The sequence below is a fragment of the Eubalaena glacialis genome, chromosome 15 (genome assembly GCF_028564815.1).
Source record: "Eubalaena glacialis isolate mEubGla1 chromosome 15, mEubGla1.1.hap2.+ XY, whole genome shotgun sequence".
Classification (NCBI taxonomy): Eukaryota; Metazoa; Chordata; class Mammalia; order Artiodactyla; family Balaenidae; genus Eubalaena; species Eubalaena glacialis.
Window position 1 is genome coordinate 53,082,108 of NC_083730.1, and position 20,306 is coordinate 53,102,413.

Here is a 20,306-nt window from a genome sequence, read left to right on the forward strand (position 1 = left end):
ATCATCTCAGGACCCTGCCCTTTACTCTGGGAGAATAATTGTTTCTCACTCTGAGAATGATTAACAGGGATATTCCAATTCTGTCTCTGCCTTCCATACAAAGGCATGCGGACATTATGCTAGAATTTTTATGCTGAGAAGTTATATTGTTTGGCAAATTAAAGAAACTGGAAACATGACACACCTGTCACCTACCACCCCTGTTATTACCATAATCACCCATGTTAAGAAAAACGAGTTCCTGTTTTGGATTTCCATTGCGGGGCAGGGTGATGGGAGGGATGGGTACTTGAGCTTTTGCCCTGGAAATTTTGCCTGAGCAAATCCTTATGAACGTTTCAGTCACAAAGGAAGCAAACTTACAAGGTGGAGGAGGAAGCTGCTGCTACGGCTGAGGTTTGGCGGCTGCTCAGGGAGCACATTCCATTCTTCCGAGCCTCCAGGAGTGCCTCGCTCCCTTCCGGAAGGACTGAACTGCTCCCTCCCTTAAAGCGTTTTGCGGAATCACCCATCAAAGCCCATCAGCTGCCCCTGCATCTCCAGGTGGTGTGCATTTGGCTCAGATGAGCCTGGAGCATGGTGGATCCCTGTGAGCTGACTTGATCCAAACACTGATCCCTGTTTTGAAGACCATGAGCTGATCTTGGTGAGTTTATATTTAGTGATGTCAGGGGCTAAAGTCAGTTAAAAAAAGATTTGAATGTAAGGGGATAGAACCTTTTAGGAAGCAATTTGACAATAGCTAACAACAAACAAAAAGGTTCATGTATTTTGACTTAGTAGTTTTACTTCTAAGAATTTATCCTAAGAAAATATGTAAGTTTACATTCCAGGACTTATTCACTCTGGTGTTGCTTATAATTGCAAAAACTTGAAACGACCCAGTTGCCTAATAATTGGAGGTTGGTTAAATATATTACAATAAATTCATCTGATGGAATGTTCCACAAAGACTTGGGAAACACCATATAGTTTTAAAAAACATAAAAAATAATATTTACAGTATAATTGTCATTTTGTAAGGAAATATACATGCATTTAGAATCGAATAACAGACATATAACCAAATTCAAATAGAATTCTGAGTGAGGAGATTACGGGTGATTTTATAATTTTTCTATAACCGATATTTATACCATTTGTATTCAATACCATAATGTTATTTGAAAATGGTTCCACTCATATGCTGGCTTTAAGTTCTCATTCCTGAGAGAGAATCTGGCCTTTCTGGGGCTAGCATGGACCCACCCAAAGTTGGAATTAGTAAAAAGAGAACTGGGGAGCTGGAAGAGAGGGCAGTGAATGTGGTGGGAATGGCAGAAGTTGGGGTTTGGGGTTCTTTGCAGGGCAGCACTGGGCAGGGTTGGTGGGAGAGAGAAAGGCGCTGACTCAGAGTTCTCTGTGGGGAAGTGAGGTGACTTCCTTTCTGGGAGGATGGGAAGGTCAGCATGTCTCGCCCGGGGCCGCTGTCCTCTGACATGGGGTTATCATGAGGGTGGCAAAAACCCAACCGCCCTACATCCTGAGGAATGAGGTCAAGAGGTGAAGGAGGCAGCCCATGAAGGCACACGATTGCGCCATAGTCACTGGGTGCCTCTGAAGTGACTGTCACCTCGGGAGATGTGAGTTGATTTTCTCACAATCCAGGCCCCACTCGCCTAAACCAGAATGACACCAACTGTGGAGACGTCATGAACGGGTCAAGGTCAACCACCGGTGATCCTGCTGACCCCTAAGCCTCTCACCCCAAGGTCAGCCCAATTTGTGACAGGCTGTGAGCCAGGAGGAAGATAATAGCGATGATATTTATATGCACTTCCCGGTTTACACGTAATCCCCGTGATGGTCCAGGTGAGGGGCTGTAGCATTCCTTTCAGAGAACAGACATTTACAATCTGAGAAGAGCCACGCTGAGGGCTCTGGGTCTCTAACTCCATCTGTGACACCCTCTGCTGCCTCCTGGTGGCTGGGATTATATTCAGCAAATGCAGATGGACAGCTGCTCTTTCAGCTACCACAAAATGGAGGGAAGAGCAGTGGTATTAATGAACACTTAACTGCCCCTTTAAAATGAATCTGGGAAGTACTAATGAATAACTTTGTAGATTCACTTAAGTCAACACCGGGAACCCAGAAGAGAGAATCAGCCATTTAGTGTAGACCTGCCAAAGGCAGGTGAAATGGATGTTCTTCACGCAGACTAAGGGTCTGGGTGGTCATCACCTGGTTGAATTTTCATTTGAAAATCAATGTTTTTGGAAAGCACATGACTTAGGTCATGAAATTCAACCTCTGACCCAGCATAGCATCCCTAAAGCCCACCATCCAGCCTCTGTTGAATACCCGCTGTGATGGGGACCTTGCTACCTCTCCAGGAGAACGGTTCATGTTTGCATAGGTATGGCAGGTAGAAAGCATGCCCACGGGACTGCAGCGTGAGGGTCATAAAAGAGCACTGGCTTGAAGGGAACGTGCCTCAGTTTCAGAGGTGGAGGGCAGGTAGCTGTAAGGATACCACATAGGATTACTATATCCAAATTTTAGAATTGTTGTTTTAATCCTGATGAGCAAATACTATGTAGGAGATACAGAAGTGCTTGCATAGCCTTCTTTGTTAGTGAGAGTGGTGCTGGGTAATAATATTGGTCTAGTACACGGTTCATTATTTTGTAGATAAAACTAGATTCCTACTTCCCATTGACTTCTGTTAGCTTCTCATGCAAAGCTTTAATTATAGTATATACAGTACATCCATCTCAGCTCCTCTACAACACAGTTTTTGCCCTCAAGGAATTGATAATCATAATCTAGACTTGGTTGGTAGCAGACTGTACGTGGGAAGCCAAGTGGAGTTACAGGTTCATTTATTCAGTTTGTTACTTACTATTTTATGAATAGTATGTGTCTCCCCGTTTGGATTGCATATTCCTTGACTGTAGATCCAACATTGAGCACACACAGTACCTCACCAGCATGTGCTTGGTAATTATTTGTAGAAAACTGCGTTGTACGTAGCACATTAAACAGGTGCTGAAGAATTAATAGTTAAAAATGACCAGCAAGCCAATCGTTTTATGTTAATAAAACATCATAATTTGAAGAGTACACTGCATTTATTTAACCCCATAAATTATAACATTTTAACACATGTAAAATTTTTGTATTTTTAAAGTGCTTTGAAAGATATTTATTTTTTTTAACAAGTGGAAAATAATGTTCTTTAAAAGACATCAAACTTTTAGTGGAAAATGATATTACCAGAGCATGTAAGGATTTGTTCATCCTCTTCAAGAAATGGGATTTTTATGTAAAATATATATGTAGCGCTGAATGCCAAAATGATGGGTATGTGTGGTTGGAATTAAAAATGAGATTTGCTAGTAAACCCATCGGGATGGTGTCTTAAGTCAAGAACGACCCTGAGAGGGGAGAGGGAGGGGCGTTGGGTAATCAGTGCTTCCCGAGGTGAACTTCCTTGCCTTGTGATAGGTTTGTGTTAGTGGTCAGGACAGCCATTCAGACTGACAGTCCCCCGAACTTCTGCGGCTTCAGTGACAGAGACAGGAATGTGGTTGACTTGAATATTCTTCAGGCAGCCAAAAAAGGATTTCCACGCGGGAAGCTTCAGGGTTTTCAAATGAGCTGCAAGACAAAAGGAGAGGCATTTGACGGCTCATTCATACTGTCAAGTGAATGCACTCCGTTAAGAAACGGTCTTATTAGAGCTAAAGGGACCCAGGCTCTCAGTCCTCTCCTGCTTTAAGCAGGCACCCAGCACACCCCCTGCTGTGAAAGGTCAGCCACAAGGCTACTCTGCACATCCTTCAGAGGAGGAGATTCCACAGCCCAAATCAATAGATAATGACTCTGAACTCTAGTGCTTTTCATGGGTCATGGAAGACCCATAAAATTAACCACCAGACCATTTGGAGGCACATGAAACAATGAAGGCTGACAAGGCTCTTTCCAGGCAAAATTCCAGTCTTGAACTTGACTCCATCTCACCCTGCCTGATTCCCCCATTCTGGCTCCACAAAGCTTAATAAGTCACCAAAACTAAGTGCCTGGAGGGGAGAGACCAGTTTCTCAGGCCCTTTTCTGATTCTTTGTGATATCAGGCTTCTAGGTTCATGCAGCCTCTTAGGAGAGGCTTATAAATGATAGGCTTGGGACAAGAAAAAGCAGCAGCCACGTGGCCTGGGCTGCTGGGAAACGTTCTGTTGCTGGCTGTTGGGTTTCCCCAAAAGCTGGAGAAAGAGTCTCACTGTCTACACGGTCCAGCCAACGGCTGCCCTGCTGATAACCCAACAAATGTGATGCCCCCACCCACGGGTTAAGATGGAGATGTTAAGAGTTGACATGGGACAACATGGGTGTAGAAGTCAGCACAGGAGTTACCTGGGACACCTCCAATGTGCAGATGCTCCTGCGTGCGGGCAGTGGGGACGGGGTGCCGTCCAGCGGTGGAACTATACTCTGCGTCCAGTTTCAGGTGCAGGATGTGCTGTTTTATGGTGACTGCAGGGAAAGAAAGCAGGTCAGGTCTATCACCTGAGAGCCCTGCCCACTGTATAATGTCTACACCGTGCATCATGATCGGCTTCTTTCTCACTCACTCCTGTTGGACCTGAGGGAGTGCGGCTCGCAGGAATTCCATCAACCTAAACACAAATTCAACTAATTTCTCCCCACCAGGTGCTGTTTAGGTGCTTCCACATATATTACAGAATCTAATCCTTAAAATGAATCTGTGAGGAAGATATCATCACTCTCGTTTCTCAGATAAGAGACTGTGACCCTCAATCATTGAGGAGCTTGGCAACATGGCTTGGTTATAAATTAAACAAGTTGGGATTCAAGCCCTGGTTTCCTGTCTCCAGAGGCCAGTGCTTATTTCACATGATCTCTGGTTCTTTCCAAGAAGACACTGACTGACTGCTGAAAACGGACTCTAAAGACAGTGGCTTTTGACCCTCCAAATAAAACTCCTCCGGCATCAACAATCTTAACCAACTGCAATGCAGTTAGCTTTCAAATTAGCCAGGAAGAGGCTACTTTTAACAAAAGATATTTTAGCCAATACAGGTTAATGTATCTCCAAACTTATATGCTCAAGTTATTCATAAAATAGCAGATTCGACTTGAGAGGTTATGCCTGTTCCCCGTCAAGTGGTTTGTCTAAATCGTTGGCATTAATATTAAATGTTGTTGAAAAAAATAACCCAACAATGAACTTTACCGATAGTAAGAGCAAACATTTACTGAGCACTTAGTACATATTGGACCCTGCTAAGCACTTCACACGCATTATCACATTAATTTTCACAACCCTGGGAGGTGTACACTATTTTTACCTCCATTGTACAGATGAGAAAACTGAAGATAAAGAGAAATTAAGTAGCTTGCCCAAGGTCTCACAGGGCTGGAACTGAGACCTGACCTCTGTTCTCTTTGACTTCAGAGCCAAAATCTCAATCACAGTGTTATGCTACCTTGAAAACAAACATAGCTTATCAGTTTGCTGGGTTCCAAAAAAAAAAACTCAGTGTGTTATGGAGAACTGGAGCCATGAATTACATAAATACAACTGGAGTTGAGAATAGACATGTTCCCAGCACCTTAACCTGGCGGGCTGACCCTGGTCAGACGCTAATGGATGGATGAACTGAGGGAGCCTTTGGTATGTTCGAGTCCAGATGGAAAGGGAGACTGTTTCAGTCTGTGAACAATAGGCTACTGGACGTCATACCTGTCACTGAGTGCCACTGTCCATCACACAGAGATTGCTTTGGTGTGACCGATGTCAGGATCCCACCTGCCTCACTGCTCACAGAGGCCGTGACCTGGAACACACATGCATTTTCCTATTTCCTTCAGAAAGGCAGGTGGAGCCCATTTCCTGCCATCTTCCCTTCCCAGCCCTTGCACCCTGACCGCCCAGGAGCACTTGAAATATGGGTACACCCTCCCGCACCAGGTGACCATAGAGGGACTAAGGCTTTGCAAGAATCTCTCTGGTGTACCCCTTTCCAGGCAAGTGAGCTGCAAACCCAGGGCCTGGCCTGAAGTTACTGCCAAAGGTAAGGAGCCTTTCCCACTGACTCCCTACCCCGGTCCCATCAGGCCCGACTCAAAGGTTACTGATTAGCATCGAAGATCTGCCTTAGTTATTAGCATGTGACAGTAGCTCTGTTTAGGAGGACATGTACAATTTGGGAGGCAAAAACGTCGGCTGAGGCCTACACCCGGCTGCAAGGGGCAGCCAATTATAATAATTCCATGAACGCAGGACTTAAAGAGGGTTCTCGTCCAAGGAATTCAGCAAGCTGACTGACTGAGTTTGCACTGGGCACGTGTCAGGGGTCAGGCACTCAACGTGCTGTTGTGCAGAATCCCGCATTCCCACTCTGGGCCAGGATTCTCCAGGGCCTGAATCAAGGTCAATGAAATGAGAGGACTAAAATAAGCATGTTGATAAATAATTTACATCTAATTTGCATGTAAGCAGACAGTGCAGTCTTTTCTCAGGCAATTTTCAAGCTAAACAGTGTCACGGCTGTTAGGAAGGTTATCAGGTCTTGATTTCGTTTTGGGGGGATTATTTCCTATCCAGAAGCTCTCACCAAAGATGCTCCCCAACCCCTCCCCTGAAAAGCCAGCTTTGTCTGAACCACCGTTAAGCGTAGTTCCTTGCTTCTCGGGCCCGCAAGAGGCCTGCTCAGACTTAAAGCTGTAATTTAAATAAAAAGTGTCCAAGAGTTTTGACTACTGTATTTTATTCTGAGAGTTTTCCCTCACATTCAATAAACTGGAAGGATGAAGGTAAAAGAAAATGCTATATTATCAATCTTTGCTTTAAGGCCTTAACTAAGAGAGGCTTCCTGGAAGGATTTGGTTTGAAAGGGATTGTTTTGAAAAGGAAAGAGATTAAAAGTGGGTGGTGAACATAAGATATTGAGTAGGCCTGTGAGCAATGGGAAAACAGCAAAAGCACATGGCTGAAGAAGGAAGCCATGAAAAGCTAAAGGAAGGCTGGGTGGAGACCCTGTGGCCAGCTTGGCTGCAGGGACCAGAAGGGCTTGGTGAGCTGTGTAGAGAGGATAAGGGGAATCTGAAACTGACCCAGTGGATGCGGGGCATGGGCATGGGTGTGACATGGTGTAGACGGCTGGTGAGAAAATCCATCCCATAAATTCTGGTGCTGCCCTTATGAATAAAAGTAGAGGTGTGACAAGGGTGAAGGGGAGGTGAGAAAAATGAACACTTATTGAGTATATGGCAGCTTCTCTTCTCTTGACAAAAGCCCTTAAATATAAGCCTCATTCTCCACATTTTAAAGATAAAGAAATTGAGTCTAAGAGAGGTTAGGTAACTTCCCGAGGGCCCTATAACTAAGTGGTGGAGCTGGTATTCAGCCCAGCTTGTTTGAATTTGCCCAATTTTAAAGATGAAGAACAGAAAACATGATGACCAAATTACTTAAGGAAAAGGGTAAGTTAGCCCTGAAGTCAGGCCTCTTAAATACAAGATTGGATTCTACTCTCTACCATAACTCCACCTACCATGGTCTCCAGAAGTGGAATCTGGTTCTAATATAAATTCACACACCCTTCCCATGTCATCCGACAGCTACACACCTTTCCTGACTCCATATAAACACATAAGTGCTCCCCGGGTTGACTTCCGATGTGAATTAGAATTCCAGTGAGACTTCTCGGGCGAATGCTGAAAACAAGCTTAAATTCTGGCCCCAAAAGCACGGAGTTTGCTTTCAAAACAAAAATAAACAAATAATAGTTTAAACATCATAATTCCAAAAAAAGGATAAGAGTTCTTCAGAATCAAAGCTATAAAGATATAAAGTCTTCCAAACTGCTCCTTACCTAGGATGACATGACCTCCTTCTTGAGAAAAATAGATGCCTTTCTCCAAAGAGCCATCCAAGCAGGGAGACACCCCAAAGCTTGCAGAAGCGGTGTCCAGGGGTTTCAAATCCAACTGAAAGTTCCTCAGGCACCCCACAAAGCTGTTTTGGGGGAGGGTCTGCAACCAAGCAGAAGAGAAAGCAAATTGTATTTCCCACAACTCCCAGAAATCCATGCGCAGCCAAGGTTAAGGGCAGGGGCAGTTGTCCAAAAAAGGAGGAAGGAGGGGGATTCATCCATCCTGCTTCCAAGAGTCAGGTGGGCTTGACTGGCTCCATTTTGGCTCCCTCCACGGTGCCAAAAAACCCAGATACCAGGTGCTTGGTGGGTGGTCGAAGTTTGAAGGTGCCACCAAACCAAGGGCAGGGGCAGGGGCAGTGGAGATGGCTACCTAGTGTGGAAACAAGAATACAGAGGGTGACTTGATCCTGGGCCACAGTCAGAGCTGCAACAGGGGAAATTTCCACCTTGCTGTTCACAGATCTCACCGTCTCTTTGCAGGTACAAAATACTTCTTAGGGTTTCATGAGCCCGTGTGATAGCTTAATGCAGGGTGGCTGGCTGAAAAAAGAGGCCAAAATATTCCTAAAATAATGAAGTGTAAAAAAGCTCCCCACACTGTTCGGCCCAGTGCACCATCAACAAATCACGAATGCCACAGGGTTAAGATGAGACACAGGGTGCGGGATCAGGGGGCTTGCGTGGAGCCCCCATGGCTGCCTAAAGCTGGCCTGAAACAAGGGCTCCTCACCTGGGGCTCAGGGATGAGCTTCTGGGGTTCTCTGATCCCTTAAATTATATACCAGATGTCTGTGTATTTTCCTGGAGAAAGGGGCTATAACTTTCATGAAATTCTCAAAAATGTTAATAAATCACTGAATAAAATCCCTCTACTCTCTTCTGGAGTAAATGCCTTTAGGACTCTGGAATCCTACACGACGGATGCAAGACATGATCATTTTAAGGGAATCTAGTGGTATTATAGATGCATGTGGTGTCAGCGTCAACAACAAAGTACTGATTGGGCCCCCTATGAAATGTTAGTTTCTTCAGATTTGCCATCATGTATAACAAAGAGTCTGTATCTGACACCACGCTCAGGCTCTCCAGTTCAGGCCATAACCTAACACGGAATCACCAAAGACTGGCTGCAGGTTTTGGTATTTGGAGGCAGCCACTGGTTGATTGGATGTTGCCCGCCCTTTGAAAGGATATGGAGGAGGGTATTCCAGTGGTTTGCACCCTCAGGTTGAAGGAAGGCTGCGAATAGGACCTTGCTTGTAAAGGATGTTGTAGACGGGGTGCTACTGATTGTCTCAGATTTTAGGATGTTGAGTGTGATTTACCCAAGTCAAAAGAGCACCCAAATTGTGCCCCTGAATCACTACCCCATTGTATGATTTCTCTGAGAGGGAAAAAGGTACAGAGGTTGCAGAAAAGCAAACATTGAGTATCCGCTTTAGCAATTATTAATATGTTATACGTTATATATGTATTAGATACCATAATACATATACTATATTATGTTATATATTATTTATGATACATATATAAAAGTTATTATATACAACAAAGTAAAACAGTACTTTGACTTGCTGGGGCTTTGGCCCAAACCACAGTGCAAAACTCAAGTGGGCCAGGCTGAGCCCTGTGGAGACACCAAAGTCAAGGCCAGGTTAGCCTGACCGCCTAGAATCCACGCTGGCAGAAGTGACCTGCTTTGATTACGTCCATTTCTGGCTCAGATTTGAGTCTCGGCCCTTCCCCCGAGCTGCTAGCACACATCACACCAGAATGGGCACCAGTGGAGTGGGAAGGGGCAGGAGGGGCTCAGCGCCTGGCAGCGCATTTGGAGGACGACAGTTCCTGGGCTGGAGCTGTTGACGGGCCATCTTCACTTTGTGGGCAAAAAAGGCAAATCTGGGAGAAGAGTGACGGGCGGGTTCAGCCACCCCAAGTAATCAGGTGCAGTGAGCACTCTGGCCACGTGGAGAAGACAGGGGGAGGGCACCCACAGAACGCCACCCTGGGGCCACGGCCCCATCGGAGCCTTTGAACCTGACAAATCCTGGTACGTACCCCTCCTTCTTGGGGACAGACAGACTTGTGACTTTCTCCTTAGCTCAAATTTTCCCCAAGTTTGGTTCTTGAGATAATTTTATTTTAGTCACCAAATAACATTAAAATACAGATTCAGTTATTAAAATAATTTAAAGTATTTTATTCAGTTATTAAAATAATTTAAAGTATTGTGATTTTATTTTAGTCACCAAATAACATTAAAATACAGATTCAGTTATTAAAATAATTTAAAGTATTTTGATACCCTTGAATATATGGTATAATTATAAAGCTTATAGGGTGACTTGTTCTTATCTGTGGCTCTGAAGCATAACTATTTACCTTTGGTTTCCCTGATGGAGACGATCCCAGGTAAACTGGTGCTCTGAGGCTGACGGTGGAATTTCCGGGCAAACTTCCCTCCCGGGCCCTCAGACCATCCACAACCAAGCGCCCCCTTTCTCCATCTTGCCCAAATGCCACCTTAAGGATAAAGAAAACAAGTTAATCGTATTCTTACCTTTGACAACTGGCATTGTAGTTTATTAGTGGTCACAGGAAATTTTTTTTTAAAGTTTTTCTTTCCCTTCAAGTAGCTTTGAAAAAACAGAGAGTTTTCCCCATAGTATTGTCATCATCATCATCATTTTGTGAGATTATGTCAGATATTAAACAGAGTGAGCTTAAAACATGAACTAAAAAAAGATTTCTCAAAAGTGAACAAAAATATATAAGTGCCTGGAAACTTATACAAAAGATAAATAACTGAAGAACCAAAGGATCATAAATGAACATACATCCATGCAACAGAGAGGAAGGAAGAGAGTGTGCAGAGCTGAGACGGGAGAAGGTCACATGCTCCTCTGAGCAGGGGTGCTGGAGCAAGGGGCCAATGGCTACTCCTCTTCCAACAAGAGGATCAAGTGTTTTAAACTCTTTGCTAGAAGTCAGGATCCCTGGGCTCTGGTGTGGACTCTGCCACCTCATGGCTACGAGACTATTCACTAATGACTCCCCAGTGTAGATGGCCAGCTGTGACCTCTGGCCTCTGCTGTCTACTGACACCTGGGCTTGAATGTTTGATAGGCAGCTCAACCACAGGATGTTGACAACAGAGTTCCCATTCTCGCCCAGCGACACCCACCTCCTGCCCATCTTCTCCCTCTCAGCAAAGGTTCCACTATTGACCCAATCACTGGTCCAAAATCACAGGACTTGATGTTGACTCCTCTCTTTCCATCAGCCAACCCTCTTGGCTCTGCCTTTAGAACACATCCTGGGTGGTCTACTCTCTCCCCCTCTACCTCAGCCTCTTGAACCAAAGGCAGTAGCATCCATCTGGTCTACTTACTTCTATTTTTACTCCCTTTTAGACACTTTACCTAAAGAGGGTTTTGAAAATATCAATGTTTGTATAACGCTCCTTTTTTAGTTTTAGACTCTCTAAAAGCTTCAGAGAGACTCGGAATAAAATCCCAAATCCTCACCTTGGCCTTCAATGCTTAATGACCTGGGCCTGCCTCACTCTTATTTATTTATTTATTTATTTATTTTATTTATTTTTGGCTGCGTTGGGTCTTCGTTGCTGTGCACGGGCTTTCTCTAGTTGTGGCGAGTGGGGGCTACTCTTGATTGCGGTGCACGGGCTTCTCATTGCGGTGGCTTCTCTTGTTGCAGAGCATGGGCTCTAGGCATATGAGCTTCAGTAGTTGTGGCATGTGGGCTCTAGAGCACAGTCTCAGTAGTTGTGGTGCACGGGCTTAGTTGCTCCACGGCATGTGGGATCTTCCTGGACCAGGGCTCGAACCCGTGTCCCCTGCATTGGCAGGTAGATTCTTAACCACTGTGCAACCAGGGAAGTCCCCCTGCCTCACTCTTGAATCCCACTTCTTATCCTTTCTGTTCTGTTCATTCAGCTAATTCCTAACTTAGGGTCTTTGTACTTGCTGTTCCTTCTGCCTGGAAATCCTTCCTATAACTTTATATGATTGTCATCTTTTGGAGGAGGCCTTCTTTTACTGCCCTATTTGAAACAGTCTCCCTACTCGGCCACTTCCTTACCTTGCTTTAGTGTTTTCTCAAAGCAGTAGCTGACATTATATTGGGGATTTTTTTGTTTATGTGCTCCAGGATGGCAGCTTATTACATATTTGTTGAATGACTGAGTGTAACTTGTCAAGTCACTTAAGTTTTCTGAGTTCCAATTCCCTCGTCAGAAAAAAAAATACATAGGTACCTTCTTGCCTTAAACTGTATTTCTTTAACCCTGGGATGCCTTCAGGCAAGAGCTGAGATGCTAGGGATGTGGGTGCTTACACCTGGGCTACAGAGAAGGCATTCCAGACTCACAGGGGGCCTGGAGACTGGAAACTGTCCTGAAGGAGAGAAATGGTCCAGGGAGCAAAGGGTGGGAATAGGCAAGGGGAGTGGTACAGCCCAGGGAGGTGCATGGGGGGTTGGGGGTGGCGGGTAAAGAAGCAGGGAGGAAAGCCCGTCTTGGCATTTAGGATGACATCCACACATGGCACGTGCAGGAGTCTCTGGGGCTGAGGTGCTGGGGCGCTCGGTGCCTCTGACCACGTGAGCTCTCCCAGTGCTTTTGCCCTCTTGCCGGCAAGAACGCTGAGACTCCCGTCTTCAGCTACTCGGCAGTGAACTTGGCCCCAGCGGAGGTTCTAGGGCAGCCCCAGCTCTCACCGTGTGCCACTTCCCGTCACTGCACTTCTCTTTGCTTTTGAGCTTCAGTTGTTTCCCTCCTGCCCCCAGTGCAAAGACCAGACGTCCTTTCGAAAGGTAAAGAGCCATAAAGGAGTTCTTAGTGCCTGTGTAAAACACGAGCCCTCTGGACGCCGTTGTCTGCAAGTCCACGGCAAACTGTGACCTGTGGGGAAAAGAAAGCAAAAGGCGAAGAAGGAAAATAAGAGGTTTTCAGTGTTTCTTCAAATCTCCAAAGCTGGGAGAGAGAGTGAGGAGCAAAACCCTACAACCTCATTATTTAAATGAATAAACTAAGGCACTTATTCATTAAACGACCTGTCTTTTTGGGAATTTTTAAAAGCCATTGTATTTCAGCTGGTAAAAGTTTTGTTGTATAATTTCCTTACCATATTGGGAAATAAGAGGAAGTTTTATGACAAACTCAGCTAATGGCGTTAAGTCCCAGCACATGGCAAGAAGGAAGATGCCTTACTTTAAAAAAAAAAATTTACATTTTAGAAAATTATGGTAAAATATACCAAACATAAAGTTTACCATCTTAACCATTTTTAAGAGTACAGTTCAGTAGTGTTAAGTACCTTCACATTGTTGTGCAGCCAATCTCTGGAACTCTTTTCATCTTGCAAAACTGAAACTCTCTACACATGAAACAACAACTCTGCATTCTCTCCTCCCCCCAGTGCCTGGTAACCACCATTCTGCTTTCTGTCTCTATCAATTTGACTATTCTAGGTGCTTCATAGAAGTGGAATCACACAGTATTTGTCTTTTTGCAACTGGCTTATTTCACCGAGCAGCCTCGATTGTTAAACCCAGTGAATATGCTTTCTACTTTGTATACATGCAGGGAGAGGAAAGTCGTGGGGAGAAGTCGGGGGACAACTTGAATAACAAGGATTTGATTTAAGCATCAGGTAAGCATTTCCTTCCCGTAAGACATATTTAACACAGTGGCACAGAAGTCCAGATCCACCTTCTCCCACCTACCCTTACGTTTCTCGGACCTTAATACCTCATCTATGGTGGAACAGGAATTAAGCAAGCATCATGCAGTAAAAGCACACAGTGAAAGTTAATATTCCTTTGCATGATGGTTACATATCACAGGTATGTGTGGTTAAGCAAGCTTTACTTTCTATGCAAACTCACATCCATCCATCCATCCATCCATTTATTCGTTCATTCAACAAATATTTAATGAATGGGTCATATGTACAAGGCACCATGGTGGGTACTGGGAACGCAGCGATGGATGGTTCATTCTTTGAGTGGTTTGTGGTGTGTAGGTGCCCTGAGGGGGTGCCTAAAAGTGTACTGGGAAAAGGTAATGGGAGATATGGGTGTCAATAGGCTATCATCAGGGACTTCCCTGGTGGTCCAGTGGTTAAGACGCTGCGCTACCACTGCAGGGGGCATGGGTTCCATCCCTGGTTGGGGAACTAAGTTTCCACGTGCCACGTAGCGCAGCCAAAAAAAGAAAAAAAAAAAGGCTGTCATCACCCATTCCTTGTGGTTTGTGTCCACGTGCACACCAGACAGAGGGCAGGAACGGGGTCTATCCTGCTTAAAGCTGTATCCCCAGTGCATGATACACAGGAGGCCCTCAAGAAATAGTTACTGAATTGAATTAAATGGCAAATGGAAAATGCGGAGGCAGAATCAGGAAGTGGAAGAAATAATTACACTGTTACATCTCTTTGCTTTTTAATACTGTGAGGCTGAGCAAACACGGACATGCACTTTCATTCTTCAGATCTGCAAGTTTCCTTGAGGGTATAGTTCTTCAGAATGCAAAAGAAATCTATATTTGTGAAATTAAACCAACCCGATGGTGACACGGCTCAGTATTTCTCTTGGTGTAGCTGTGTATTAGTGCAGAGGTTTGGAGAACAAGGGTTAGCCAGTTTAAGGAGGATAGTAGAACTTGCTACAGAATGAATGTACTTTATGTATGTGGGCTTGGTTATTAGACTTGACGTTTGCTTTCCAGAATTATTTCTTAAAGCAATTTTCTTTCAGAAAAGACTAACTGACTAACACCCAAAAATGACATCAGTAGCTTCAAATCCTGGCATATGACACTGTAGCTATGAGTCTTTATTGCTGGAGGATAGGAGGGAAAGGCAGAGAGCAAAGTAGCATTTTTATACATTCACCAAGAGGTTAAAATAGTGGTACAGGGTTTTACAGGAGAGGCCCAAAGTTTCCAGAATAGAAACCAGAATGAGAATAATAGAATAGTCCAAATCTTGCAACATCCTGAAAATATACTCTGATTGCTACAATACTGGGAACTAAAATAATTTTTAAATTATATTTACTAAGGATTATTTTTTTCCTGCTTTCCTTTAAGAATGTTACTTTTTCCATTTATTATATATAATTCAGTGTTGGACAGGAAGATGCTGGGGTCGAATCATCAGAAGAAGCCGGATAACTCACCACAGTGAATGTGCTGAGAGAGAAGATGTAAGAAAGGGGCCACGGAGGGAGGGGGAGGGCAGAGCCAGGGGGGCCGGAGGGTGGGGAGGCCGGGAAGAGGACAGCGTGCGCAGCATCTGCAGGGAGACTGTTGTCATTACGGTCAGCTTGACCAACAGAGCAGTGATGCGGAGTGGAACAGCCCCGGGAGGGGCTGAGAGGGTCACCGCTTCTGCCATCTGTCTGTCTCCGACTAGCACAGTTTTGGCAAATCAGGGATCCCCAGAATTTCCATGGGTCTACTGGAGTTGCCAGCAGCTGGCCGAGGGTCTCCTTCAGAACTCGGCCCCTCTTCTTTCCGGCCTTCACACCTGCCTGTGAATCATGCACCTGCTTACCAAGTGCGCCTCCGAGGGCCAGCTCATTACAAGCAATGATCTCTCCTCCCTGCAAGCGAAACACTATCAACCCCACTTAACTGATGAGAAAATTGAGGTTCGAAGAGGTGTAGCAATTTGCAAAAACATGTGAGTCAGGCACAATTATGCCAAGTTTATGGAGAGGAAGCTGAGGCTTAGAAAAGTTGAACAGCAGCCTGCGGCGGCCGTGGAGCTGCCACTCAGAGTTCCCTTCAGGAGACCCTGCGGCGGGGGCATGGCGGCCTGGCAGCCCGCAGCTGCCACGCTCTCAGAACCGCAGTGGCACACAGGTGACCCCCAGCCAAGCACCGAGCTCAGCGGCAGAACTAGAGCCGGGCCATCGTGCCCAACACTGGACTCTTCTACGGGGTGATCTTTGCTTGTGATGCTCACCGGCCTGCCTGACTCCCTTGGAGCTTCCCTGCTGTCTGAGGCTCGTCCCACCCACGCCTGCCTTCCCCTCTCCTTTCACAGGCCTCAGGCTTGTGTCTCAGTTGAAGGCTCTCCTTGCCAGCTCCTGCTCTCCCCCTTTTATTCTGCACAGGAATAATAACTCTTTTGCACATCTGATCCCATCTTGACCTCTGCATCCCCAGGACCTGAACTGGCCTGTGGCCTGAGGTCACGCAGCCAGCAAGTGGCTGAGTGGGTGGATTGAAAGCCAAGGTCTTAAAGCCAGGTCTTTTGGACCCCTGGGCCATTCTGCCTCTGTAGAGAAGTCGTAAAGGAATTTTGGGCACCTTTTTATTTATGTCTCCTGCGAATCACATGAAAACGACAAGCCTTGTTTTCCTACTTTTTTTTTCTGACAGAATTAATCTCTCTGCTCATTCCCTCCTCCCCAAAAGAGATGCAACTTGTTAGCACAAAAATTCCAAATGTATTCCCTAAAAATGATGGATCTGGCACCAAGTCTTCCTAAAAGAATGATTTTCCTCTAACTGTAGAATGCAGGAGAAGGAAGGTGATTTATCATAGAAATAAATAGCACCTTTGGAAAGAAATATCAGCCTTATTTTTAGAACACCGTCAATTCTAAACCAGAGCCGAGCTGATTGTTTCAGCCTCTGAGCAGCACGTGTCACGGGTGCCTCCCAGTTGCGGGGAGGAAGCAGGCTCGGCAACCAAGCTCTGTGTCTCAGGTAGGCCAGCACCCCTTTTCGCAAACGTGGTAGTGCCCCCTTCATTGGTGACAGGTGCCTGCTGTCATGCCGGCTAGCCTGCCCTAGGGTAGAATCAGATTCTGAGTTGGCTTGGGGCAGGAAAATGAAATAATACCTGGGTTTCAGCAACTCCTGGGGAAGCATGAACAGCAAGTGGCTGGTGGGACTGTCCCCAAACCTGAGGGCTCCGCGGCTGGCCTGGGCCTCTGGAAGTGGTGGGCAAGACTGGGCATCTCCCCTCACCTTCAAGCTCCTTGGGGAGGCATCTGCTGTGTCACGCAATGGCTGTGTGGGAGAGGAACAAAAAAATCAGGACAGCTGATTATCAGGAGGAAGAGTTGGAAAATGCCTATCTTGCTAAGTGCCTTGCTCAGTTTTGACTTTTGATCGTAAGAGCTGAATTCAATAGAGGTGAATTCATCCTTGGGGAGGATGCACGTTATTCCCATCCTACACAGGTCTGCTATACGTGGGACCAGTGGATACCCAGAGCACCTCTCCTCCATGGAGCTTCGGAAGAACCACAGTGTCCCTCAAGAGGGCCAGCGGATGGCCAGCAGCACTGAGGCCCACACAGCCAGCCAGTGGACCTGGAGCCGCCAATCTGCCGTCTCCCCTCCAGGCCATTCACTTGGGCTTTAGCAGCAGGGCCGTGAAAGAACCCAGAGAACAAGAGGGGACCACAGCCTGACCCCACTTTCCTCAGAGTTGACCCACACACAGAAGTCTGTCCTGACCTGGACGATGCTTTGAACTTTTTAACAGGAATGAGTTTTAATGCAGAAAAACAAGCATAATAAACATCAAATGAGACTAGAAAAGTTGTTGGAAGGAACTGAGACTCTCCAGCCCTTCCCCCTCTTTTCTCTGCTGCAAAGCCCAGATTTTGATGAGGGGTCCACAGTCCCTCCCATGGGGTTCAGGGCTCAGTGGGGCTCTCCATTCATGGAAGCCAGTGATGGGAATTCTCCCTGCTGGGGATTGGTTCAGGAACGAGCATGTGACACCCTCCTGGCCAATGAGCCTTAAGAGGTGGTCAGGGGGCGGGGCCTCTGAGAAACGTTTCCTTCCAGAGGAGAGAGAAAGCCACAGATCTGTGCTTCTGGTGAGGGAACGCCCTGTCCGAAGCCCCGAACTGTGTGGGATGGAGCCAGGATGGCTGTGGGGAAGCAGAGACCAGTCCCGCGGGCCAGGCCTGCAGCACACTCATCCTCAAGCTGTCCCTTAATGTGACACTATAGATCCCCACAGAGGGTTAAGCCCTAGCAGCTGAAGTCTTCCTAACAGATTCAGATTCCTTCAGGATCAGGTTTTCCAACCTGACCAGATTCCTGGATAGGGTGCTCGGGATGCAGACTTAATACCAGTTATCTGCTGAGTGGAGATGTTCCATCACCAGAAAGTTAAGTGAGTTGTTTAAAATCACAGCCAGACCTGGATCCTCCAGGAGCTTCCTGCCGGGGGCTCACACCAGTGGGGCCCACTCCCTCCCTGAAAGATTCTTGTGTGTCAGCAGCAGTAACATCAAGATGAACAGTTTTCATAGACACTCTTGGTACCAACTTTTCCTTAATTCTCTTAATGGCAGCATCATCCTGCAAGGCACCCAGGCCTCACACCTTGGTCATCATGGACACCCTCCTACCCGGCCTCTTGCACGTGCTCTGTTTCCATGTCCTACTGTTCATCTCCGGGACATATTCTGTTTCCACTCCTTCCCTTTCACTCCCAGTCCCTCTACCTGAAGTCAGGCTGCTGACTGTCTTGCCTGGACCATTCCAGTACTTTGCCAGTTTGATGCCACGTCTGTAGAACTTTCCTAGGCCAAACCATTCTATAGGCTGCTGCCAGTTTATTAGTCTTTAAACATGCCTTAAAGCACTCCTTTCAATGGCTTCACACTGACTACAGAAATAATGTCAAAATTACATCAGGCCATCTGAGGCTTGTCTGATCCGGCTGCAGCATGCGACTCTGAGCTTACCTCCCCCTGAGCAAGTGACTATGAAAAGCACATTCTTTGGGATTCTGTAGCCTTGAGTTCCAATTCTGACTCTACAGTTTACTTACTGGGTGCTCTCGGGCAAATTTTTCTTTTAACCTCTCTGAGACTCAATTTCCTGACGTGTAAAGTTGGCATTCTATTCTGCTCTCATAGGGGTGTGGTGGGAACTGAAAGAGAGAGAGTGAAGGCTTGTGAAGATCAGAGAGAAGGCATGCAAAGCGTCTATACCTGCGAGTTCCACCACACCCTGCCTCCCAGCTTTGGGCTACTGCTCACACAGCAACAACGTTCACTCATCTAAACTCAACCCATGCTCCAGACCCAGTCTATGTATCACCTCCTCCAGAGGAACCCCCCCCCGATCTCTGTAGCAGGAAAATACCTGGCGTACCACTCCTGTAGCACGTTTTGTCCCTTTCACTTAGGTTATTAGTGTGTATAATAATGATAACAGCTAATAGTTATTGCACGCCTACCATGTGCCACGCATTTTATATTTATTACCTCATTGAACCCTCACAACACCGTGAGATATTACTGTTCTATATCCTCATTTACGCTGCAGGAAATAGACCCACAGGGAGGTTAGATAATCATTCAAGATCACACACGTAGTAAGTGATAAAGCCAGGAAGTCTGACACCAAAATCCAGTACTTAACCACAAAGCTTGGTTGCCTTGTCTCTGTTATTGGGCTTTTGGAGGCAGAATTAATGTCTTACTCCACCTAATCTAGGGGCTTGCACGGAACAGGGGGAACATTAAATACAGTGTATTCACTGGGGCTCCCACATCAATAGCCCCAGTCCCACGCTCTCTGCTGAGGCCCCCAGAGACACCTGACAGTCTCCCACCAGCTTTCCACCTGGTTGAGGCACCTGTCACTCAATATGCCACAAACTCCACTTATTCTCGTTCCCTCCAAAGGCTTGTCCTTTTCATCTCTTCATAACTGGCTTCTCCATCCATCCAGATGCCTCAGAATTATATTAACTCCCACCTCTCCCTTGCCGCCCACCTTCAATTATTATATGAGTCTGGTACATTCCAGCTTCTATATAGCTTTGAATCCATTCCTTCGCTCCATCTCCACCATCACTGTGCTAATTTAATCTCTCAGTAACTCTCAGCCTTACAGGGAAAAAAATGAATCTATGACTTCATTCCTGAGGGGGCAGGTCAAAAGGTATTCTTTTCCTAAGAGTAAAATGACAACCCTTTGGGATTTATGAAATATATTTCTTCTTAATAGCATAAAACATTTCTTTTTATGTACTATCTCTTCATCTCCCCAAATCATTGTGCAGCAGGAGAAATATTGGCAGACAAGCAGCATGTGATGGATGTTAAGTGAAAAGTGGGTTGAATGGAAGTGCATTGCTCCCGAGAGGGCCTGGGCTTTGGGGTCAGGCTGCCTGGGTTTGAATTCCAACTCTGCCTTCCACCTCTGGGAGCCTGGGCAAACTGATCACCTTTCTAAGCCACAGTATCCTTTTCTGTGAGATGTGGCTGGTAATAGTACTTCTCCCATACGGTTACGTGTGGATTTAGTAAGAAAATCCACTTAAAGAGCTCAGCGTAGCACCTGGCACAT

General features: G+C 45.9%; 1 protein-coding gene and 1 long non-coding RNA gene across 7 annotated transcripts in view; one reads left to right on the forward strand and one right to left on the reverse strand.

The window, feature by feature from the left end:
* The first annotated feature begins 312 nt into the window (after positions 1 to 312).
* The window catches only part of LOC133075876 (uncharacterized), a 32,255-nt gene continuing 12,261 nt past the window's right edge, over positions 313 to 20,306 (forward strand). For all 4 annotated transcript variants that reach the window (XR_009697417.1, XR_009697415.1, XR_009697416.1 and 1 more), the window contains exons 1-3: positions 313 to 646; positions 13,552 to 13,618; positions 15,093 to 15,173. This is a non-coding gene — a long non-coding RNA (uncharacterized LOC133075876). The remainder of the gene's footprint in view (positions 647 to 13,551; positions 13,619 to 15,092; positions 15,174 to 20,306) is intronic.
* The window catches only part of LAMA3 (laminin subunit alpha 3), a 233,763-nt gene continuing 216,723 nt past the window's right edge, over positions 3,267 to 20,306 (reverse strand). For all 3 annotated transcript variants that reach the window (XM_061170276.1, XM_061170275.1, XM_061170277.1), the window contains 8 exons: positions 16,823 to 16,992; positions 12,684 to 12,867; positions 10,329 to 10,469; positions 7,884 to 8,043; positions 7,638 to 7,768; positions 5,750 to 5,843; positions 4,399 to 4,518; positions 3,267 to 3,642 (listed from right to left, as the gene is read on the reverse strand). In XM_061170276.1, the coding sequence (XP_061026259.1) occupies positions 3,497 to 3,642; positions 4,399 to 4,518; positions 5,750 to 5,843; positions 7,638 to 7,768; positions 7,884 to 8,043; positions 10,329 to 10,469; positions 12,684 to 12,867; positions 16,823 to 16,992 (1,146 nt within the window). In that variant the 3' untranslated portion in view covers positions 3,267 to 3,496. The remainder of the gene's footprint in view (positions 3,643 to 4,398; positions 4,519 to 5,749; positions 5,844 to 7,637; positions 7,769 to 7,883; positions 8,044 to 10,328; positions 10,470 to 12,683; positions 12,868 to 16,822; positions 16,993 to 20,306) is intronic.